This window comes from Anas platyrhynchos, chromosome 6, assembly GCF_047663525.1.
Source record: "Anas platyrhynchos isolate ZD024472 breed Pekin duck chromosome 6, IASCAAS_PekinDuck_T2T, whole genome shotgun sequence".
Classification (NCBI taxonomy): domain Eukaryota; kingdom Metazoa; phylum Chordata; class Aves; order Anseriformes; family Anatidae; genus Anas; species Anas platyrhynchos.
In genome coordinates, this window is record NC_092592.1 from 18,777,208 (window position 1) to 18,802,949 (window position 25,742).

Genomic DNA, 25,742 nt, shown 5'->3' on the forward strand with positions numbered 1-25,742 from the left:
AAAAGAGAACAAATGTCTGCACCTAACCTGGTAGTTAACATAACTCTCAGACTTACAGCTCATGAAAATTGCTGTCAGCTTGGAAAGTGACAGATGTCCTGGACCAGAACTGTATCAGGGATGGTTTTTAAACAGTTTTTAGAGTAGATGACCAAGTTCCACAGCCCAAAATCTTTTTCTATCATTCTTTTATTCTTAACTACAAAAAACAGACTCATAATACTAGACCAATGGGAAAAGTGAAATGGAGAGTCACTACTGAAAAGACACACCTGGACAAAGAGAAAAGAACAAATCACTACAAATACTATATTTGCTCAGCTAAGTGTTCATAACACAGACATTTTGTAAAACAAAAACATGAAAAGTGCATTTTTGTCTTACATGGGCTGCAAAACTTCGTTGTTTGTTTGCTATACTAGCGCATTCTGTCGAGCAAGACATTAACCAATTAAGATTTGGAACAACAAACCAACAGATTATGAAGGCTGTTAAGGAATCTCATGGTCATACCTAGTTAGCCAGAAGATGCAGAAATCACATGATAAAAAAAACACACATTGTCTACAAAGTACAAAAATCTATTACAGTACACTTCAAAAAGCTAAGTCCAAGACGTGGCAATCTGCTAAATATCTACTGTTACTCAAAACAGCGGTAAGCAAGCAAAAAAGTCATTTCTTTACAAGAAGGCAGAACTGTCTGATAAAAGAGATGGCACTAGCAAAGAAAGACATCTGTTAAGAAAGCCACAAGGTTATTTCATTGAGGCAAGATGTCTTGCTGTGATGCTAGAAGTGCCTCAACAACAGAGCGACAGGCAACACATCATGAACAAATACCTGCTTTGTCCACTGACCTACTGTAATAGAACTACACTGTGTAGTCAAAAGCAAAAATTCTTGATCATTAAGGATGCACTATTTAATTAAATCTGTTTTCAGCCAACAGTCTCAGGCAGATGGCTTCTCCTGTTTACTCATCCCCTAAAAGGACAGCTTTGTCCAACAAACATTTGTTTTCATTGCTACTATGTTTGGCCTTGCCTTTTAGCTGTTTTCAATGCTATCTGAAATAAAGATGCTCTTCAGTAAGAATAGTTTTAGCTTTTATATGTGAAGTGACATGCCTGATTTCTTTTGCAGTTCTGATAAATGCAATGTCTTGAAGCTATATAAAAGTGATGCCAAGAAATCCCAAGATTAAGTCAACAAAGCTTGATTCAAAATCCATCTTTATTCCCCCCTCATCTAAATCTCAGCTTGACAGAATGTTCCTTATTAGTTATTTAGGAGAGGCCAAACTCATGCCTTCAGGTCAGCAACATAATCAATTGTCAAGAAAAGAACATAAAATGAGCAGCAGCATTCAGGCTCCCTCGCAAATTCACAGCTCCCAGACTTTCAGCTCCCTCTTGAAGAAAACAGGCAGATAATTCAACCTTTCATTTGGACACAACACATCTGTAAACAAACCAACAAGAATGACCAAGAGATTGACACAGTGCTCTGTACTGGGGTACACAAGCAAATCAGTCAGGAAGAAAAAGGTAAAAAAAAAAAAAAAAAGAATGGCCACCACAGGCACCACAGGTAATAATAGACACAGGTCTGTAATATACAGTTCCTTAAATTAGTGGTGTTGACTTTTTAGGAGTACCTTAAGTATACATTTTTGCAGTGAAGTTCATTTAAAAAAAATCATATCCTGTTCCTCTCCACCTTCAGCCTCTCATTCTTACCCTATGTTGTTGGCCACACCCTCAACAGCACCAAAACTTTTCTTTCCGGATTGTGATGTGAGAAAGGGAACATGAAGATGCTCCTGATTAAGATGTATGGTCCCACTACATCCCCTCTATATTCTGTTCACAGAGCATAGCAAAGTAGAACTGTGCACTTTTTTTTTTTAAAGGTGTATTTATTCATAGATTGTATTCCTGCTACATTTCGGTATTTGTTATGGCAAACCACAAAACATCTTAATGTCATACTCTGGAAAAGAATACTGAGGGGTGTCTATGGAAGGAGTTCATTGTTCCCTACCCATCCTCAAAAAATCCTGATTTTCTTGAAATATTTTTTACGAATACTACTTTCTGGCCAGTGCACTATTTCCCATAAAAAGGTCAAGAGATTTACACCATCAACTCTATATAAACCACACCAATAAAGTATATCCAACCACTTACAACCCACAGAAGCTTTGACTGAGCTCTAAGCAGCACAGGTATTAGAAGTGGTTCTCAGCAGGTACTAGCACTCAGATGTCATACACATGAACATACCACATCTCACCTCTGGTAATAGATACGCTTCATTACAGAAGCCGTCTTTACTATTCCACCACCACCCACCACCCCCAGCTTTGTTTCCAGAAGTTAATTTATGAATAATTATAGACAACATAAGGTTAGTCACTTCAGGTCCTATGCCTCACTTCCAATTGAACACTGAGTTTTAAATCTGATACCCCCTCAACCTGCTCCTATAAGCTAAGTCTACACGGCTAATTAAAACAAACACCACAGGCTAGGGCTATATAGATGCAGCAAAGAAATGTGAATTCATAACTCAAAATAAAACTATGTCTTTTTATTACTTTTGCTTTCCTTTGCCCTTTTAGTGTTCCTGTTAATAGTCCGGTATTGCTTATTGTGTTCAAGTATTCTTAGAAACAACATTTCCATATTGTGTTAACTGTGGTCATTTGCCTCATTCTATCTTCCTACTGAAAAATGAAAGCCCTTCAGGAAACAAAGTGTCGCCCTTCCAAAGGCTCCCCCTCTACTGATGCTAACATATATGGAAAACCTCACTTTTTATAGGCTAGACCAGCTCTTTACCAACCTTGCTAGGAGAAGAAAATTGCACTGAAGACCAGAAGAAAAGAGCATACTCCTCCCAATCTCCTTAAACTCATGTGCTTGAAAACTATCCTAGGTTTCATGCAATGCAGTTTTTAGATAATTTCAAAATTGTCTCAAAACTGCCGGCAATAAGCACCTCAAAGAAGTAAACCCACTGTCTCCTTCATCATTAAGACAGGTTTGCGTTAAGTGTCCATTTTTCTGGGATACCTTTTGTGCTTAAAGTAATTTTCTGGACTGGTTCCACAATGCTCACCACTTCTACATGACTAAGCCCTAAGCAATGAAGGCCTTTCACGCGTCCAGAGATGCAAATCTTCTGAAACAAGTGCATAAACTGAAAAGAATTTAAGAGTGCACTTTAGGAAAGGATCTATGTTCCCCGGGGTCTATCCACTATCTCATCATCATCACTTACTTCTCAGTGAACGTATGTACAGGCTCAGTAAGCGATGTGAGTTTAAACGAACATCTTCAGGGACATCAGTCCTTGCTCCCTTTTAGCCCAGAATATTTCACTGATTCAGCATTTACACATGGAAGCCCCCAAACCACTGCAGGAATTCGCAGTAGAGAAGACAGGAGAACTGAGATAAAAAAAACAGATCTGCACTCAAGTTTTTCAAAGCTGTAAATGACAAATGGATACACCACTCTAACAAGTCTCATACACAGGCCTCTGCTTAGCTACCTCCTACTGAGAAGCACAAAATCCTAATGAACGTTGACACAAACCTAAATGCTTTGAGCAAAAAAGTGGACATCTCTCTCAGTTACCAGTTTATAAACAATAGTAGTGGTACTGACCTCCTTCATCAATTGCTCTGGTGTTCACTCATGAAAAGCATTTAAGAGTAAAGACGTGATTAGTTTCTTTTCATTAACAGACTGTTTTCTCTTGTAGAGCCAAATTTTTCTTCCTCACCTCCTTTGGAAATGTGCCTTCCCTAGCGATATACATTACTGTTCCACAAGTGCTGCTACTGCTGGTACTTTGCTGCTTCTGCAAGTGAGGACTTGAGATTTACTCAGCTATTTGTATGTAACAAAACCAAAAATACTAGATCAAGAAACAGATACCAGATTGAGGGAAACAAGCAAACAAGGACATTAATGGAGCCTTTTTTCTTGTACCAGAACAGAACACCAAGTAATATAAGTTCTGCAGGGTTTTTCTGTTTTTCTTCTCTTCCATTGCAAGGCTTGAATTGGTCTTTCCCTGTCATGGACTCCTAACCTCCCAGAAGGGAACCAGGAGTTAGCTCAAGCTAATGAAAAAATAGCTTTATTTAGAGGTATTACAGCTGCATGCAATAAATGGTACAAAAGGTCAAAGAGTCAGCACTGACCTTCCCAAATATACATAAAGAATGAAACAACACACACAAAACAAAGAACATGCATGTAACCCAAGCAGAATCACTACAATACTAAAGCAAGTTTATTCTCTCAAACAAGAAAAATCATTTCATGAAGACAAACCGAATGAAAAGAAGGAATTCTGATAGGGAGGAAGAAACTGCTACAAATCAACTGGACCAGAAACACCCTCAAGATAAATAACAAAAGGCTATCAAGGACTTTGCTCCTGGGCATTGAATCCAACTGTTCCTGTGATGCAAATGAACTGTCAACATGCAAGCCTGCACATTTAGACAAGTTTATCCTAATATTGTTAGGTGCATTTTTTTCTTCCAACTGCTGTTGTATTAAGTGCACTGGGTCCTCCAGCATGAAAACTGCAATCCAGTAAGCAAAAACATGGGACCAGCAAGAGCTGAGTTTAATGAGTAAGCATGCATCCAAAGATTACTTTAAACTTAGGTAAAACATTCATTAAACAAATATGAAATACCACAGTATTGTACTCCAGCAATATTGAATTTTATCTATTAGATACAAAAAATAAAGAAATAGTAAGTTTTTTTGGCACTGCATCTTAACGTATAGAAACAAAAAGTATACAAAGGATTTTAGACTCTTGAGATCTCAAGTCAATTAAGAAAAACTTCTGGCATAGAGAAGTATTAAACAAAAAAAGTATATGCTCAAGTATTAAAAAAAAAAAAAAAAAGGGACCACTTGGAAAGGGGCAGCAACTAGACAGCAGTATCAGTACTTGCACTGCCAAAACCACAACGGTAACGTAGGCTGAACTCATGTAAGACACACAAAGACTTGTGCAAATACAAGTATATATAATTCTCATGATAGGAGCAATAGCTGTGTTATCGCTTCATGTGGACTCATACACGGATATAAAGTGAAACAAATCCAGATTGGGATCTTATGCATTAAAAGCCTGCTCTTTTATTTTACTGCTCTCCGTTTATTTCTGGATCAAGTTAAACTACAAGCTACCTGCCTGAAACTTAATTTACAGCAACTACAGAAGATTCATCCATTAATTATTCTCCCTCAGGTGCAGTGCTACGATCATAATTCAGTCAGCCCCACAGAATACAAAAAATAACAAAACTAAAAAAAAAAAAAAATGTTTGGCAACAAATATCCATTCTGTAAAAAAAAAAAAAAAGGCAGGAAGGTATTAAATAAAACAAGCAAATTAAGACCCCCTCCTTTTCCAGGAAATACTTTAACATATGTAGATACGCTTCCAATAAAAATTACTTTCTTATTTGAATTAATCAGAGTGTTATAAAAGAATATTTAATATAGTATACTCAGTGTAGACAAAATATAGACTTCATGCAGACTACTGTCTTCAAATTAGACATGATTCTAGAGAAATGAAGTAGGTCAAACTAATTTTATCTTACAGTAAAGGGAATTAAACAAGATCACATAATATCAACAGTTTAAAGTATTAAGTATTTAGAATTAAGCTTGTGGGTTTTTTGTTTGTTTGTTTTAAACCCATTTCTAACAACCCAACAAATTTCTATCACAGTCAAAACAAGTAACTTCCATACAAATTAAAAAACCTTACCAGGCTTTAAAAAATATAGCAGATACACGTGCATATATTGTATTTTTAAAAATAAAATTTCTATTTAAACAACCAATTTAGATACAGAAAACACTACACATTAAATGTTTGCTGAAAACAATCAGGCTAGACAACTCAGACATTTCACAGTATACTTTCATCTCACAAAAGTTCAAGTACTCTTCCTAGAATTTTTTTTTCCCCATGAAATTATAGATTCATGAAGCGATAGACAGAGCTTACAAAAATCTTTATGTTTGTGTCTATGGAGTAAGAAATAGCATTATCAGTTTCTATTTGAATACAAGTAAGTTTAAAAACAATTATCAGAAAAAAAAAGTTGAAAATTCAAGGGACAGACAAATACTTATTTTCTTTTTGCAAAATAATTGATGTTTCCCTTGCAAGTTAGAGGAAGACCATACTGACTCATCTGCAAAGATGAAATTTGTTCAAGAAAAAAGAATGCATCACGATCAGAACAAATACATTTCACTTACCAAAAAAAAATATAGCTTTGTACCACAAACTACATTTTCACCATACTGCTGACAAAGCAGGAGTTGCATAGCGGCTTAAGGCAGTGTTCTTTACAGCCTTTCCAACTGTCAAATGTCTACATCTATATACAAAGTAATATGAGCAGTTGACTGCTTGCACAAAGTTCTTGAGAGCTTTGCGGCTTGTAGCTATCACTTTCTGAAAAATTACTTGCTCAACAGTAACATTTTTATTATGTTAGACTAAAATTTGTTTTAGGTACTGTTATTAAAACAAGTCAACAAGCTTCAGTGACTGCCTCACAAAATTCAAAACGCAGAACTTAGACGTGTTACCTGCATGATAAATGAAGACTTAACATTTCGAGCATAAAATTTATCTTCTGATAAGTTTATGAAAATATGACAATCTAAAGTTAAAGATAAAGTTACCGGCAATTTTTTATTTAATTATTTGAAACTTGATCTATGTAAGTTTCAAATAATAACTGGGTTTGGCTATATCCCATATTCTCAGGCATGTTAGAACAGTTTTCTCAGAAGACCAGAACTGAGCAGGAAGGGTGAAGCACAAAAAAAAGACAACAGTTAGACATCAGCTACAACAGAAGAGGTGAAAGTAAAATTATTAAAAAAAAAAAAAAAAAAGATTTTGGGTGTTTTGTTTGTTTGTTTGTTTTGTTTGTTTGTTTGTTTTTGAGATACATTTTGGGTTTATTAATCTGGATGAGGCTATGGCTGCTCTGTTCAATGACATTCAGCCTCAATCCTGCAAAAGGATATAAATGCAACTGAAGAAAACAAGACTTGCTTCCTCTCTACACTTAGGAAAAGACAGCCACTAGCAGCTCTATGACTCAGTTAAGTCAGTTAAGGGAACCTCTTGTCCAGAAAAAAAGAGGGAAGGCACTGTGGAAAAGCACTGAAGGACTGGACTGCATGTTTGCTCAGCCACAGGAGAAGCTAAAACTGGTCTCTGGACTACGTCCAACATGTATTCAGCTGTAGCCTGCAGCTGTGATCTGATCACATTTGCTAAGACGAAAGGCATAAAGACAGCACTAGACAAGGTTCAACCTAATTATACCACTACATAACATTGCAAGACATCACAGAAATCATAACAGCTCAAGTAGCCTGATGTGCTTCCAGATTTTTACAGGCAGGTAAGAGTAACAGAACACACTACCAATTTCTCCAGATTAAGTAGCACGTGGCAGAATAACAGAGCATGGGGATCCACAGTAACACAGTACGTATGAATCCAAACTTTCTGTGGAATCCACAGGTTTCAGAGCTGTGCCACCAGTTTTGTATGCACAACTCCAGTGCTATGACAATACTCAACCAGAAAGATGTTTGTTAAGAGTGATTTGGACTTTTTTTTTTCTTTTTGTACCGAAGTACAAAACAAAGAAAAGGCCTAGAAGTACTTACCACTTGTGCCCAGTAAGAGTTCCCTATCTCCTTTTGCATGAGGAGATGCTAATCCTCAGGTAAGGACCAATTTCGGCCTCAGTAACAAGCTTAAATTCACTCTGCAGTTCTAGCATGTGGTATTTCTCACTGCCTTTCCTAAAATGCTGCAGAATGCACACAATGGAACAGCTGTTGTGTTCCACTCCAGTGATGGCTGCATTTCAATGGTAGATTAAGTGGTCCAAGACCAACCTTACCTAACTCACAGGGGTATAGTGAAAACTGTTAAAAAGCCACAGAACGAAGAGAAATACTAAGTATGTTTATTAACCCTAACATAGTCGTGCTGGGGAGCACACTTGAAGACTCAGAACTTGAAAATTCTACAGTTACAAGTTATTGTCTTTGTCCTGCTGTTATACTGCAACGTATTTTTATTTGCATTTTATTTTCTTGCACACACCTTCTGGGCAGGAATCCTATTATCTTAACTATCTCTATTGTCATGTAATTCTAAAGCACTTTAAAAATCACAAGTATTAGTGAAAACTATATTTACCATTTCTCTAATCACAGACAATGCACACAAATTCCTTAACATCCTCCCTTTAAATTATAGTAGCAAGTTGGATTCAGTAATACTGGGGCCATTAAGCCGAGACATTTCCTTGGATAATTTTGTTTGAAGTTTCACTACAGCTTTAAGGTTTGGGGGTTAACAAATCTATATTTAAACAATTGTTCCTAAAGCTTTCAAACAAGTCAAATCAACAGCTCAGCAAAATAAATCAGCAAGAACAACCATGAACACCTACACTTTTCCGTAACAATTTCCACTAAGGTAAAGTCATGCATTTTAAGACAAAAACCAAAATACATTCTATGTGGCAATTCTTCAGCAAAAACAGTTCTTTAGCTAAAGGAAGGCGTAAGTTAGAAATATTAGAATGTAGAGAAAGCCTTGGACTAGTATCTTCTTAAGCTTTAATCACAAATAATTGCCTCTTTTTATACTAATGAGCAAGGCAAAATGGAAAGAAATTTAGACAATTCATTCGGGGTAATAGCTTTGTGAGCTAATATTACACTGCTGAGAGATCCATTCTCAATTTCCTGGAGTACAATAACAGAGCAGCAGTAAGTTATTCACTTCAGGGAGCTTTTCTATCCTATGTAAATATAAACAGAAATCCCATCATCTATTGACAAAAAACAAAGCAAGTTAAATAAAGTTTTACATGTTACCATTTTTTACAATAACCATCAGCTCCTTGGATCACAAATGTAAACAAAACACTTCACTTACTGAAATCAATAAGAAACCTTCCAAATCCTTGCCTTTGGTATTGGGGCATGATCATTATGCAGGAGACATTGTACTTCTGCTGGCAAAGCTTTTCCTGAGGGAAGGAGAAACAGATCAAGTATGTCAAAGCAGTGCTGAAGTGGGCAATTGCCTGCACCTGCCACTACTATCCTTTTAAAATATCCCAATAAGGTGAACAGATGCCTGGGGTCAGTACCAAAGTCGAATAATTCAATGTTAATATTTAATTATAAGAAGGAAATATCAATCAAACATACCCTTCAAAATATTTATTTTTACTAGTTAACTACTCAGCACCTTTAAAATTAAATACATTGTCTAAACAGCATAATGAAGGTTAAGCGCAATAAAGGAGGAGAACAGGGAAAAGGGAGATATTTTCATGCTTCACTGACCTTTCTCTCAAGGATATAAAAGAGGAAAATAACATCCATACACATGGTGAAGTTGCTTTTTCTGCAATTGCTACACTGACTGCTTGCTGGTTTCCACCTTTGTCTTCTTTGAATGAATATTGGGGGAAACAACCTATATCCACAAAACTAAGTCATGCTAACTCTTTCAAAGCTTCTCACCTGAATCCAAATGAAGGCAGAACGCTCCAAATTCAGAGCTCTTTCAGACAAAGTGAATTCATATGACATAGGCAGTGGATGCAAAAATTATACTGACTGTTTAAAACAACAGAAGGAAGAACCTTAACTAGGAAGCTGCTCTAACAATACAGCTTTTAGGCTTTAGTTCCTTTAGAGTTTACTGATAAAAAGGAAGATCCTTAAAGTGTTGTTACCTTTAAAAGATTACAGAGAAAACAAAAAATCAGCACTAGGTAGTTTTGACAAAGACCAAATAAATCAACTAAAGATATCCAGGTCAGCATAACCAACAAGAAGTAGGGCCAGCACACTGGTAGTTTAAAATACCACCTATTATTTCAGCTTCCACACATAAGATGACACCAGATCAGTGATGACACCGACAGGACCACAAGCCTGGTTTCCAAACATTTCTTCAGACATGAGAATAGATAACCATGTCGTATTTCTGTAGGTTTCTTATTTTCTATGGTATAATGAATCCTGAAGTATTATTTTTTTTCTGCATGGGTTTCCAAACTCTGTTCAGGATCCCAAACTCTCAAGACCACAGCTAGTATGAACTACACATCCTGCCAACATATTTGTACTCAGGCAAGCAAAGCCAGAGCACATCTGCCAGCAAGAACACATATACAAACACACACTTGGAAAAAAAAGGGTGGGGGGACAGGATGACACAACACAAATTAAGTACTTAAGTGAAATTTGGATATGACTTTAACATTTTTTCTTAAATTATGGTAGTGAAAGCATTTGTGATCATCAAAATGGACAAACAGACTGGGCGAAGCAATATGGGTAGAGTGAGGAAACAAAATGCATCCTTGCTGAATAGTCATTCAGAAGAAATATCAGGAGAGATTAATCTGGACACCTGCGGTATCTAAACTTATTAGATAAATACTTGCCAATAATGAGTTGACATGTTTGGATTCCACAAGAACTTCTAGCTAACATAAGATGGAGTAAATTGTGCCTATCAGTCTGTTTTTCAAATCTCAACAAGACCCACATCTCAGAAGACAGAAACCCCAGAGAATGTTGCGCAGCATGCAGGTACTCTGATATAATTTTTAGACTTCTTAAAGTTAGCATTTTCATATAAATGATTTTTTAAATAAAGGAAATTACATACTGAGGGAGGAGGTGATGCTAGAGACCACCAAGTATTGCATTTCTAAGTAACTATATACCAATTGATCAAAATTCTTACAGACAAGTAGACAGCTGAATGCTTTTCTAGTTGCAGGCATATCTGATTATCTTTCACCATTATTTTTGTTAGCATTTGTCATGACAGTCCACAGAAATATTTTTGGTCTACAGCAACAACTACTGTTTTAAAATTCCAAGCAAAGCCACAAGTAACAGACATCTACTCTAAAAGAGACATCCACCATAAAAGTTAGGCTTGTGTTCTTATGCTCTGTGCACTAAGTAGCTTCATTAGATTAGACTCTATGCAAGAGAGAAACAAAGATGAAAACAGCCAACTGTTTATATCTAAATAGACAGCTTGAACTGCTTACCAGTGCAGCCATGAAAACACATGGAAATGAACATAATTTCAAATACTTAGCACTTTCAGAAGTTAGACTTAGTATATTATTACAAAACTGATGGGGAGGAAAAAAATTGAATTTTTCAACTGTACAATATAAACCACAACACATTCAACAACAACAACAAAAAGTAACAATGCATATGGCTGATTGCACATACAATTTCTCAACTTGCATCATTTTTTTTCTCAAAGATAGTAGTAGTAGATTTGGGACAAATATGTACATTCCATTTGAGATCCATAGAGAGAATTATACGTTTCTGAGCCAAAATCATCTTTGCTGTTGATGCAAAAGATAGTGGGAAAGTACAAATGTTTAAAATATATACATATTCTCCTTTACCTTTGAGAAATATCCAACTAAATGGCATCCTTTCTCATCATTTTTTGTAAGGACATAGAAGAGGAATGGTTCAACATCATAATACAAGGTTTTGTGGTCCAGAAAGAGCTTAGCTAACAAACAAAGGTTCTGACAATAAATTTTGCTCACGTTTCCATCAACCTAGAAAGCAAGACAGATGAAGTTACTTCCAAAGCCACCAGTATGTTAGAACAAAACAGCTTCTTGAATCAACCATATCCTAGAAGGAAACATGAAAAAGGTAGCATTACAAAAAAAAAAAAAAAAAAAAAAAAAAGTCAAGAGAAGATGCCCCTGCTTCTTGTTAGATAAGAATTATTGAACTAGTACTAATTACTTTGCATTTGTAAGTATCCTCTGAGGATCTGGTTTTATTAAACAAAGTAACTTTACTTTTTAATTGTTCAAGTAAGACTTACCTCTTTCACTTACTTCTTGAGACAAAATGAACATGACTGGCAGACAGCAAAAATGTGCTATTCAAAGTTACATTAAACTGATTTGCAAGAAGGCTGCAGTGTCCAGCACACACACCAAAAATAAATAAATAAATAAAATCAAAGACAACGAAGCTCATTACATTGAATCTATAAGGTGTAAGTCCAATGAACAGGCTGCTGATTTTGTATCAAACATAGCTATGTTTTGAATAAATTAGACAAGACAAAAATTCTATGCTAGACTAAAACACTACTGAGCAAGAGAAGTAAATTTTCAGGCTAAGTGCTACAATTAGTCTAGGTATGTTATGAGTGTAAAGAGTCAAGCTGTGATGCAGACAGCTACAGAAAAGCCAGACATACATGCAGAATTCCTCGATCAATTAGTCACTCCTTGAAAGGGAGGGTTCAAAGGCAACAGTCTTTTTGAAATAATCTTAATGGAAAGGTTTGCTTGTACTGATGTTCTTTGATAAAGTCATTGTTTATATTTCATTCACAGAGACAGCCAAATGGTATGCACACAGTGCTGAAAAAGAAATCATGTTCTACTTCGTTTCTAGTTAGAATCCTAGTTATAAAACTGAGTAAACTCCCAACCTTTTGGATCTATTTAGGGACTTCAAGGTTACTGCTGTATAATACTTGTGTTATCTGGATTAAAGAAAGAACAATTAATGGACAGCTACGGCTAATAAATGCATTAGAATAAACTTCATATAGCACTTGAGAATGTATCAAGTACACTAAGCTCTCATGCAACTCACTCCATTGTCCATTTTTTTTCCTTCTTTTCATGTTTACTAGCAAGCATGCAAATTAAGGAGAACATCAACCAAGTAAAAATCATCACTGAATAAGCCACAAGTCTGAAAACCCAAATTATGTAAGATATCGTTTTCAGCAAGAACGTCTGTACAGAAATGCAAAAAGACTCCTTAAATGGCAGGCAAACACAGCTTGTTCATCAGCTTCAAATAGAAGTAGAAAGAAAAAGAAAAAAGAAAAAAAAAGACTAAAACTCCAAAAGGAAGCATCTGTCAAACTTCCTTGGCTACAATGTAGTAGTAAACTGTGTCAAAGCCTTCTCTCAAATCTGTCAAAGTCATGCTCTGAGCAGGGGTACATAAATCTTAAATGCCAAAGTCATTTATATTTCTCTAGAAAACAGAGAACACAAAGGAAACCACAAACCCTTTATCCTGCCAAACAGAAAATGGATGCACAAAGTTCATTAAAGTACCTATGAGGAAAGACATGATCTGATGAGTAAGTTTCTACAGTTATCAGAATAATAGAAGCTAACCTTTGAAATAAGAACAGCTATTTCAGAAGTCTTAATGTAGGTGCTTATTGAAGTACCTCAGAGAAAGGGGTAAGACCAGTGGAGAAAAAGTCCGGACATTCCTTTCACATGCATCTTGTTTTCCATGTGTTTTGTGTGTGTGTGTGTGGTTTCCTCCCCACCCAGAGCTGTATTTTACTTTATTTTTTTTAAGAACTTTCTATTCATGTGTTGGCAGTAGCTAACAAAAATAAAACAAACTGGAAAGCAGAATTTGCCTATTGCTGTATGCTGCACAAGTCTTAACACCTGCTAAACAGAGAAAAGGTTAATTATTCTAGACTGACAGGACAATTTCTGTTTTTAATAGAAAAAGAATTAAGCCTGTTTACAACTTAAGTCTTTTGCCAGCAAATCTACAGTATTTAGAAAAATTGCTCAAGACAGGAAGGAAACAATCGTGATGCAGATAGCTAATTTTCTTTAATAGCATAAAAACAAATAGGTTAATGAACCAAACTTCAAGATTTTCATTTAAGGACTCCAAAACTGTATCTACGATTGTTTGATCAGACAATGGCAATTATCAGGCACAATAGACATTTATACAATATGTAAACACAAGTTTCAAGTAGAACCTGTAATACCTACAATTAAAAAGAAGTTGGCAACATATTCATCTAACTATTGAAGCTGTTCTGTTGTTGAAAAACAAGTCCTAGTAACCCTGACAGTCTGTTCTCTTAATGTGACTGGTAACAACTCTTGAGAAACAGCCACATGCAGGTTAATGTGTAGCATGCCTGCAGTTATTAAACGTATGTGACATACAAGATTTCTGCTGTTCAAGATATCCTTAAACTTTCCAATACTTTTAAAGAAGTAGTCCCCCAGGAAAATAATTTAGTTTATAAAAGGCTGTGTACCCACAAGCCCAACTCTGGACTTTCAAAACTGAAGGCCATTTGTTGTGGCCAAAGTTGGAGTGAACCTCCATCATCCAACCAGGACATTTCATGTTCAAACATCCAGAAGGAGGCAAAAGCACTTAATTATCATTTGTATTTCTAGAACAGTGGGTAATAAGCTGCATTGCTTGCTTTTATATCTTGGAAGAACCTACTTGATGCTTCGTAGTGTCTCTACACCCAAAACGTATAAATTGTTAGAAATGAAAGGATGGAAGGCACTTCTTCTGACAAGGAAAAGGCAATCCAGTCAAAGAGCATCCATTGCAGTCCATTCTAAGATGTATGCTATAAAAGCATCTCAAAAGGCTGAGTAATTCATGAATTACAGATAAAGAAAGTAAGAGTCATGACAGAATTTGACACGGTGGAACGGGACAGGGAAGATGGGCTTGTTTTTGCAATGCAGTAAGAATCTCTGAGGAAGTGCTTAAGTATGTTAAAGTCTCCATGCTACTGTTCTACACCTGGTCTGTAATGTCTACCAAACAATTACTTTCAGAAATCTAGACTTGGATACACCTACCTCAAATACTGACAGGTCATTTCTTCTGTAGATTTCATTGGCTGGGGGATGAAACCAGCCACACTTCTTTGAGTGCCTTAACAAAATGTTTTTACTTTTCATGTATTTAAGACAGAATTCACACAGGTAAAGCTTTGGTAGTCTGCAGAAAAATTAGAAAAATATTTCATTTTTTAAAAATATTAAGTTCTGTAAAAAAAAAAGTTATCACAAAGTCACATGCTCCTCTTTGCCCAGTTTATTATAAGGTACCCTGAGTAAATGCTGCTTAAGTTTAAAAAACAGACTTAATAATATTAATTTAAAGTATCACTACATTACAGGGAATTATTAAGCATATACATTAGCTATTAGAAAAAAAGATAGGAGCTCAATCACAGTGAATCTGATTCAACAGAGTGTGACTGTGGTCAGCTATTTTGTGGTACAACTTTAGGTAAATCCCTGTGATTTGCCCCTTCCCACATTCCAAAGTTTTCGCTGTGGTCTCCATCAAAGCAAGCACACTGGAGTCATACCTCAAATTTCATCTTTTTTCTTCCAATAAAGACAAAGAGGACACACAGCAGAATACAAAGAATTTCCTTCCCTTTAATTTTCTTTACTTTGGATATGGGGAAGATATATAGGAAACAATTATCTTCATAATACTTCAATGGGAAAGCAATTGTGGTAGGAGTGTCATCCCCCACCCTTGCCTACGTTATTTCTTAACTCAACCAGAGAAGCCTGTCTAAACAGACCATATATGTGAAAAGTCTCCCTTCCACCTATGTCCACGAAACAACGCATCCTAGATGATGACTATTCTTCCAAGAAGGATTCAGTTCAGACATGATACAAGTAACACATATGCCTCACATCAGACAATGCTGACAAGTGTTCTACATACCACAAACTGCTCCTTTCCAATGAGTTTTGTGGCTATTAACCTCAATTTTAAAATTATTGGAGCAGTGGATTATATCACAATGTTTTAGAGCAGAGGAAAAACTATCTGCTGTGAAGATACTGGCATATCCTGGGATCATCATCATGGTTTGCATAATTACAGGATTCTAAAAAAGTTTATCAACAACATAAAAATAGTTTGAAGTGTTCATTCCATGATGTAATCCCACTGCAGTTAGGGCCAGGAACTGCCTCCTACAAATGATATTTCATTGTTGTCTTGTACTAACAATTATTCATTATCATGCCTGTATGTGGAATTAATTTGCTTGATGTAACAAATCTCTCTCTCATAATATGATATAAATTGAGGGATTAAAAGAGTAACTGATAAAGATTAACACTATAAAGGCATTGGTAATAACAGGAAACATGCTGTTTACACTTTTTTTTTAGCCCTTGTTTTTTGTATTATCAATTGACAACACGTCCCTCATTCCCACTATGCCACGATGCTAACACCTAGGAATGAGAGGGAAGGAGAGAAAAGGAAGCTTACATTAATGCCATGCAAAGGCTTTTTGAAACAGACCATGTAACTCAGTTGCCTGCTGGAGTAGATGTCTTGAAGAACATATAGTTCTGCAAATTTCCATGTGTACCACATATCCAACAGATTCATGAAATATGCTTTTTCAGTACATGCCAAAATCAGCAGGAATCTACTGAGCACACATACTAGTTCATGCTCTCTGCCTGACTGAGGTGTCCCAGCACAGGCAGCCAGAAATGGGACACTTGGCTCACTTTGACTTTATTTATCTAATATATGCAGATTTCTTGGTCCTTAAAAAAGAAGAAAGTTAACTTCTGGATGACAAACAAGATTAACTGCTCTAAATGGCCACAAGTTAGGCATTCCTGGTTTGAAGTTGTTAAAAAGAAAATACTAATACATGCTACAAAGTTAATGTTTTTGCAGAACTGGAAAAAATGGCATTTTTAATGCATCTTTGATTAGAACTAGTAGAAAAAGAAAGACAACTCCTTGATCTCCCTTATAATTACAAAAGCATATCTGCTCTTCAAATTACATGAGTAAGTTACAAACAATTCAGAAAAGTAAGGAAGTAAACCACAACTATTACATCAGAAAAAAATCAAAACAATATATGTTGATTTTGATGACTTGTTACCTTGCATATTCCTGTGGGTAAGGTGAAGAGTACCAGGTCTGTATCTCATATTTTCCAAACTCAATCACTGAGGGGTATCGCCCACTTGTTTCACCAGTGTTTTTACACCCAATTTTCTGTCAGGTACAACAAAAGCACAATACTAGTTATAAAAAAAGTTAAAAACAAACAAACAAACAACAACAATAACAAAAACTTATCTTTGTATCAATTTCACCCAGTGAAAGTGTGACAAACCTACAGTATTCAAATGTCGCTTAAATTCTTCCAGCCCAGGCAGAGAACAAAGTTTGCAAAAAGCTAGACATAAAAAGGGAACATTCCTTTCAAGGTGCCAAACAAACCCACAATCATGAAGTGAGGTCAGTAGTGCTTACAAATAAGCACATAGAAATAGATGATGAATGGCCCAGCCAAAGAAGAGGCACAACTGCCTGAATCCTTTTCTGCAGGATCTAGTGGAAGGACTTTTCTGCAGTCCTGGTTCAACCCCTAAGCCATTATCTTGTCAAAACAAGGAAAGAAGAGGGATCAGCAGAACCTTTCTGGAGGTCCATAGGATTTGACCTCATAACTGTCCCCAGTATACTAAAATATGCTGTTCTCAGCTAACATACTGAGATTGAACTGATCAGAAAATGACTGCTAGACTAAATACAAAAACAAAATAAAAATGGAAAAATAAGTAATTTAATTGCCCCCAATTTCAGCAATCTTGTCTCGTAACATTTTTGGACTGCATGTGAAAGAAATAAATGAGGAGGACATGGAAACCGTTTCCATGAGCAAATGGAAACACAAACTAATCATGAAGTTGATTCTTTAAACTTCATTTGAATTTGTTGGTTAACACACTCTGAATTCAGACTGTGATAAGGATGTCACATTGACCTATGGCAAGTAACATCGGTTCTTTTACTTTTAACATGAAAAACAAATTAAGTGACTTGCATTGCTAGAAAAAGCACTAGACATAATGGTTTACTATGCAATTTTATAAAAAGCAGCAGTTGAAGCATTACACGCACCTCCCTTCTGACCCAGGTTCTCAAAGACACTGGTTGCTTGAAGGGCAAAATCTCCTCATGATTGACTTGTGAAGAGCTTCTTGCAACATAGAAGCCTACTAGGCTTGCTCATTTCATTGACAAAGAAATTTAAAAGCCTCTTTTGCAAAAGGAAGATTCAGCTGCCATATCCAACTTCCTTGGTAAAGAAAACCAGCTCAGTCTCAGCAAGCTTTAGATTACCAGTACGTACCTTAAAGAAGAGCATTAACACTAGCTGGTATAAACAGTTTTAGTCAGATTTAACTCAAGCATTTTTACTACTAGAAGTCATCTATATTCAAACTCAAAGTGTGTTAAACAGTGGGGCAAAATAAAGTCATGAGCTCACTAAATCCCCTTGCCTTCTATCAAGCAGTATTTGTTGGGAGGGGCTTAAGTTTTCATAGTGGCTGCTTTCTCTGCACAGGACATCAAAGCACATTCTCACAGACCATCATCCTCTCAGTCACGACCATTATTTCAGCTGTGCTTAATGTCTATGTTTAATCAATGGTAGTCTTGTGTCCAAAATGCTCAAGGATATCTTTCAAAATCTATCTGAAGTCTCACTTACCTGACCCATTCCATGCCCTTGTCTCTAATCTAGGAGACTTTAACTGCATATACACTATCTCCCAAATTATATTTACAATAAGCATGACGCAGTAGGTCAAAAGGATTTTATTAAAAATGAGAGAATATGAGAATGAAAGTAGTTTTAATTTACATATGTAACTGCATTTTATGAGGGAGTGCAGTGATATGACAAGGGGTAATGGCTTTAAGCTAAAAAATTGTAGGTTTAGGCTAGATATAAGGAACAAATTCTTTACTATGAGGGTGGTGAGGTACTGGAACGTGTTGCCTAGAGCAGCTGAGAATGTCCCATCCCTGGAAGTGTTCAACACCCAGCTGGATGGGGCTTTAAGCAACCTGGTCTGCTGGAAGGTGTCCCTGCCCTTGGCAGGGGGTTGAAACTAGATGATCTTTAAGGCCCCTTCCAACCCAAACCATTCTGATTCTGTAATTTCATTCAACATAGTCTTACCTCCAAGGAAAGCTCCCGAGCCTGTTTAAATACTTCCAAATCCTCCTGCGTAACTGTGTCCTTGCTTCCCACCAGAAATACATCTGTATTTTCTTGTTTGATGCTTAGTTTGATTTCAGTATCTGTTATTTAAAACCAGCAAAAAGTTTATTCACAGACATGAAGATTACACATGCCTTACCAAAGTGTTGCTCCTAAATAGGATTGTAGCAGTTATAGCTGTTATGATTTCCCATTTTGACTAAATTTGGGATTATAAATAACAGAAATCAATCTTTCCTCTCTTCTGGTTCTGTAGTATGCAGTTGCGTAAGCAATTTTTGCTACTTGCTTGTCTTTCTGTCTAAGGCTTTACAGTCTGGTTCTACTAAATTAGTTTTGAACCTCATAAAAGGGAATATATTCTCTCATTAAAACTATGCCACTTGATAAATTTTGGGATATTCTACAAGGATATTCTATTTGAATAATAAAAATTAGAGAAAAACTTTCCCTTAAAAGTTGGAGACCAATGCTAAGCTAAGTGTACATTCAAACATCACCAGTATATTTTTTTCTTAAATAAAAGTAATTATTAAAAAGGTGGTTTACAGCAGTACAGATCAAGTGTTGTGGAGACTGTAGCAGGATGGAATTGTTCATGAAAAAGCAATGGAGCAGAGGGAAATGAATTGAAATGCCCACCATTATAAGCACTGACAGCACACAATCATAATGACAGCACTACTGCCAGAGAAAGGGCAGGGGAAGAACAAGGAAGTAGCATGAAGTGGCTATTCATGCGGTACTAAACAGCCATAAGCAACATCATGAAGGCATTTGGGGCTCCTAATGTCACTACAGATGCAAAAAATAATAAAAAGGTGGTGTGGTATTAGTCAGAAATAACATTTTGGAGGTTTAGTCAGCATTAGATAAAAGGTCAGCTTTGTCGCTTTTGTATGAAAGTGAAGTAAGAATAAGAGAAATAGCTAAGACCTATGTGACAAAATAAGAATTTTGGTTTTGGACGGGACGCAGGTTTGGTTGGCGCTTTGACCTTTGCTTACCATCATCCTGATCAGGTTTAATTCTTCCGTCTGCCAAGCTCCCCTTCCCTGGTGAGGGGGTCCCCATCTGAGGGGTCACTTTATACTTTAATCTGCCTAGAATCCTGTGCTTTTTAAGGAAAGTTGTTCTCTTGAGGTGAGCAATTGCTTTAAAAGCATGTCCTCTAGACACACCCCATCCAGAGGTACAGGCACGAGAAATAAACCTACTCCTAACCTCTTTCTTTCCATAGAAATGGCTATTAGATTTTGAAGTAGAAGATAATTCTGGTTTACGACGCATACGCTTGGGCGGTGCATAGCTTGGGTGTCCCTTTTTTCGAGACTGTCCCTGAGCAGTATAGATATGAGAGAGTCCATCAAAGAGTCCCTTTAGCTGACTATTACTAGGAAGACTACTAAAGGAGGGTGCGCTTGACTGACTGGAAGAACTCTGGGGAGAGTTAGAAGAAGTAGAAGTGCTGGATTTTTGTGAACTGGGGCTCTGACCAGAGATGGGGGTTGGGGGTAGAAGTGAAGAAGGTGGAGGTTTTAGCTTTTGTGTGGTACCTGTAGCCAACACAAGAGAAGTGCATGACTGTTTCTGAGAGACCTTTTTCCTTGGACGATAGTGCTTTGAAAAGTCTATTATTTCACCTCGTGATCTGCGACCATCAGGTGATGGTGTAAAAAACTTAGTAAGGCCATCAATAAGCCCTTTGGTTTTCTTGTTAACTTTAAGTGTAGAGGCAGATATGTAGGTGGAGGTGGTGGTGATTTTGGTGGTGGCACCAGGCCGAGTGGGGTCTGTAACAGGCAATCTGCTGCTTGAATCCTTCACAGATGCAGCATGACCAGATGAAGGTGTGGTACAGACTTTAGTCTTTTGACCCCTACCAGGTGACCCCCTTCCTGTGAATGCATTCACGGATCCTTCATCACTGGTTACAGACCTATGCAAAAATTTGGAAAACAAAAATCAGCGTTAAAAAGACACAGCTACTGCCAAATAGCACTATACTTTATACAAATTACTTATGCCACTGTACTTAATCTTAAAAAAAAAACTAAGGACATACGCATTTTTAAAGTAATTCACGCTATGATGCAACATCCAACTTTTTCTCTCCCCTCCCCACCGCATTTCTTTTTTTCTCTGTTTAAATAAGGTAGTCCACTGTACATATGAACAGATGCTGCTCAGATAGCAAGATCTTCCAAGTATACAACCTCTCCATCTACTTTCAGGCATGTTAGAAAAGTGCATCTTTGGAGAAAAATATTAATGCACTGTGCTTGAGCATGGTAATGGCTTCATCACAATAGAATTTATTGTATAAACAAAGAAGATGCTCATATGCAATGTAAATAAGTTAATGCATATCAAAACATTTACTTAAACTGTAGAGAAAGTCTATTAGTTAGCAATACAGTCGATTTTCAACAAACTGCTCTTTTTATCCACACTCATTTGATAACATATGTCAACAATAGCAATAAAAATTACCACCTAAGACATAAAAGAAAATTGAGGTCATTTATGGAGAGCATTACAACAAACTTAAACAAATGGCCTCTTTTTTTTTTTTTTCCTAGATATTTGAACAACAGGAACAAAAAATCACCATAAAGAAGAAAGATCAAAACCATAAGAACAAGCAATGTTTATAGAAAAACCACAAACCAGTCAAGCCTAACATGGAAAATGTTAAGAAAGAAGAGTGGTAACTGCTACTTGAATGCTAGGAAGAAAGAGGGCATGGTGAAAGGCCAACACTTGTGACAGCAGAAGTACAGGTTCAGCTGGTTGCTAATGACTAAAGAGATGCACAACACTGAAGGGCAAGCTGGAGAATAAGTGAGTATATAGAAACTGAATGTTTAAAATTATTTGGAGTAAGAGAAATAAATATCAGGAGGCATGATCAAATGAAAAATCCAAACAGAGCTATATAGTTGCATCAAATGCTTCCATTCCCCCTTTCCATCCTGCTCTTTGAAGTCAGCTCATTTATTTTGCAGTGAAAAGTTCTCTTTCACAGATTTTGCCTTCTTAATTGAGATGCTGAAATAATTAATTCCAACAGGTTACTTCTAATTAGAGATCAAAGAGCCTGGGGCTACCATCTGGTATGCTGAACTTCAAGGGCCCACCAGTTTAAGAACTGGCCCTTTTCTACTCACACATCCTTACATTTGGGTAGCTCTTAAGAGGCAACAAAACCAAAAACTTAAGTCTTTCAAATCCTTTGCTGCCATAAGCTTGTGTCCATAACAAGACCTACTCTCACTACCAGATGTACTGGCCTTTGGCACTAGTGGTGACTAACGCACCTGTTTTTAGTTAATCCTACATAGTAATTTGCCTGTATAGTATAATTGTGAAGGATATCCTACAGACAATCAATAGGCAGATGGTTATTCTAGGATAACCCGACAGATTCTTTGTGCTACACAAAAAGAATCAAGTGGCATTAGCTAATCTTGCTGTATTTCATGTGACCGCTCACATTTATGTACGACACTGCTGTCTTCTGTACATTACTATCACTTAAGTAGGATTCTATGAGGACACATCTCTGCTCTTACTCCATCTCCTAACTATTATTTTTCCAAAACAAAATTACTTCATGTAGATTAGACATGGTAGTAGTAGAAGTGTGCCCATAGTAATGCAAGTATTTTTACAAAGAAAAAAACTTCCCTAAGTACTAAACTAACATGCTCATGTGGTTCATTTGCTACAAAGAAAAGAAAATCTTTATATTCATAATCATAATCCAACATTACAGGGACTTTAACATCCTTTAACACAGCATTCACATTAAAAGCCATAGCTCAGAATTTCATCATCAAAAGCTAACAGTAAAACCCCCACAAGCTTTCCAACTTTTCCTTTACATGTATATGGAATGAGGGGAAGCAGAAATACTGTATCAGACAAACATTCCTGCTAAACCCACTGTGGAATGCATAAATCAAGGACAAGTTTTTAGAATTTTCAAAGGGGTAAACACAAAGGTGTAGCGATAAACAGAGGGAGATGCACACACAAGGAAACACAGCCATTTCACCATGTAAAAACACTGAAAGGTGTATGGCTATTTCAATGACTTTTAAATACTTATTTAGTTGAGAGAAGGGAGAAATAAAAGTTTTTCATGCATTCTTCCTTTATGAGCATGTTCTTATGATCCATTACAACTACATTTTTGACTTCGATATAGTACCATGCTTCCTCCTAGGGTTCCTACCCAGAACTTTTGAACATGGACCTCAAGGAAAGATGAGATCCTGACATAAAGAGAATAAATATATAGATAGCAAGCTGCACTACCAAGTACATCAACATGACTATTATGCTGTACTTGAGTACTGCCAGTATTTACTTTTTTTTTTTTTTTTAATATATGTATGTGTTTCCCCTTTTACACGTTGACTCCACAAGTTCTTATTCTGCAAAATGCAAGGTTTTACAGCAGCTAACACACAACTCTGAAGTATACCAGGCAGGTTTAGACTGTAGAGAAAAATGGTTGGGTAACAGCCACATGACAAAACGAGTAGTAGACAGAGGCAGAAAACCTTTCAGCTGCTGAGTTGAAACAGCCAAACAAACTTAAATAGGAAGAGAAGGAAGGCACATGTGGACAGAAACATGAAATGGAGGGCAACATGCTACTGAAGTTAACACAGAATCTGTTCTTGTTTAAGACTGAGTGTAAAGACAACTCAGCATTTTAAACTGCTTTTTTTTTTAAAAAAAAAGCCCTCCAACCATGCCTTAAGATGCCCAATTACAGTGTTCCCTGGAAGGACAGATGCCAAAAGAATTACAGCATTCTCTTGTATTAGATGAACACATTCCTAATAAGTAAAACAAACTGCAGCCTCTTTGCCAAGTAACCAGTGGCAGCTTAACAACATAATTCAAACACTTTTTTTTTTTTTCTAGAGTACCACTGAAAACAGAACTTCTATAGTATTTACATGTTGTGCTCTTTGGAATGGGTTTTATGAACTGATACAAATAAAGTAATTTTTATACTACGTTTGAACAGGCCTTTGAACAGAACAGTTGCCTGAAATTATTTATAAGTAAATTCATTATTTATTATTGATTTAATATGGTCTCTGTATGTATATCAATTATTTTAAGTTACATATTAAGATAGATGTGTCATTTATTACTGTACAGACTTTTATTTCTATTTGGTATAGGTGCAACTTGTATTAAAAAAAAATTGGGACCTAGAAAAGTAACTTACAGGAAGTTTTTTCTACCAGGTTTTGACAAGATGTGAAAATTAACCATTATAATTAAGAAGTCATTATCCATTGGACTAGAAGGTCTGTACTAGAAGATTCATAACTTACTTTCCCCAATTTGAAACATAGTTAAAAACTGGTTGAAACTTATTTCTCTAGTACAGTAAAATAAATAAATAAATAAATAAATAAATAAATAAATAAATAAATAAATAAGAGAAACCTACAACATTCGTTGCTTTAGTTTATTTTTCGGTCGTCCGATAGGTTTTGCATATCGTCGCCTTATTTGGGCAGCTTTCTCATGAAGTAGCTTTCTCCCTTTCTTCTTTGGTCTACAGACCTGGCAAATCCACATCCCTACATAAAGGAAAAAAAGTTTAATTGTACACAACATATTTAATCTGTCTTGCAGGTGCCTACCAAGATATATGCCATGTATGTAAAGTTTTCTCATAAACAAGACAGGTAGAAGGGGAAGTAGACAAAGAAAAGCGATCCCCTTCTACCTATACCTCAAAATTTTTGACAGCAAAGTGCTCAAGGAAAGGGGGAAAAAGAAGTTGCAAAAGAGATCACAAAAGATGGTGAGCAAATGGGTTCTTAAAAGAAAGTCTGTAATAACTTGCTCTTCCTTACACTACAGATACATATTTCTTTTGAAAAAATTAAGTTGGGAAAAAATTACATGTGAATTACACAGCTAACTAGTCTAGAGTATGCTGAAGAAAACATCAGATCACAACGAAGTATGTTTGGTTTAACATACAAATTGAATTTGTTATCCTTTTAACAGTAGATAACCTGAACACTTTTTGTTTGTTTGCGTTTTTTTGTTTTTTTTTTCTTTTATAAATAACACTAGAAGATTTAAAGAAAAAAAGCTGGAAAATCTGCAGTGTAATTTTAAGATTAAATAAGGAACGCCATAAAGATGTGAGACTAGAAATGATAGGTGCTATATATCAGAGATCTAGAGAATCTGAAGGACACAGGTGTTTTAAGTTACCCTTACATGAGGCAGCTGTCTTTTTCACCTGCTTTAAGGATTTCTACATCAATATATACACTCCAAACATTTTAAACAGCCTTTGCAAAACTTCACTCTCGATAATAGGCCAAGAACTCAATTCATGGTGAATTCACCTGGTCAACTGACCTTTACAGTTTCAGAGAGGAAAAAAAAAACTCAAAAAATAAAATTCTGGCTTTGACAAGATTGAAACTATATTGTTCACCAATGCAAAAGTAATTAGCATCATTAAGAGCTTTTGGTCACTTAATATGAGAAAAGACTGTGAATGAAAGTATTTTCATTATCACCTTTTGGCATTCGGGAAAGTGGTGGGTCACAGCACTCCATGTGGAACCCTCTATCACAGGAGTCGCAAAAAAGCATGTTATCCTGAAGGGGAGTGGGGGAAGGAAGAGGAAGAGGAAAAAAAGACTT

The 25,742-nt window shown here is 36.2% G+C and overlaps 1 protein-coding gene across 11 annotated transcripts in view; it reads right to left on the reverse strand.

Moving 5' to 3' along the window:
- The window catches only part of KAT6B (lysine acetyltransferase 6B), a 110,625-nt gene that overhangs the window by 22,023 nt on the left and 62,860 nt on the right, over positions 1-25,742 (reverse strand). For 6 of the 11 annotated variants that reach the window (XM_038181443.2, XM_038181440.2, XM_038181439.2 and 3 more), the window contains 8 exons: positions 25,616-25,697; positions 24,520-24,652; positions 20,045-20,976; positions 18,996-19,117; positions 16,899-17,014; positions 14,812-14,953; positions 11,572-11,733; positions 9,045-9,138 (listed from right to left, as the gene is read on the reverse strand). In XM_038181443.2, the coding sequence (XP_038037371.1) occupies positions 9,045-9,138; positions 11,572-11,733; positions 14,812-14,953; positions 16,899-17,014; positions 18,996-19,117; positions 20,045-20,976; positions 24,520-24,652; positions 25,616-25,697 (1,783 nt within the window). The remainder of the gene's footprint in view (positions 1-9,044; positions 9,139-11,571; positions 11,734-14,811; positions 14,954-16,898; positions 17,015-18,995; positions 19,118-20,044; positions 20,977-24,519; positions 24,653-25,615; positions 25,698-25,742) is intronic. The other 5 variants (XM_072039529.1, XM_072039528.1, XM_027460726.3 and 2 more) reach the window with 2 other exon arrangements.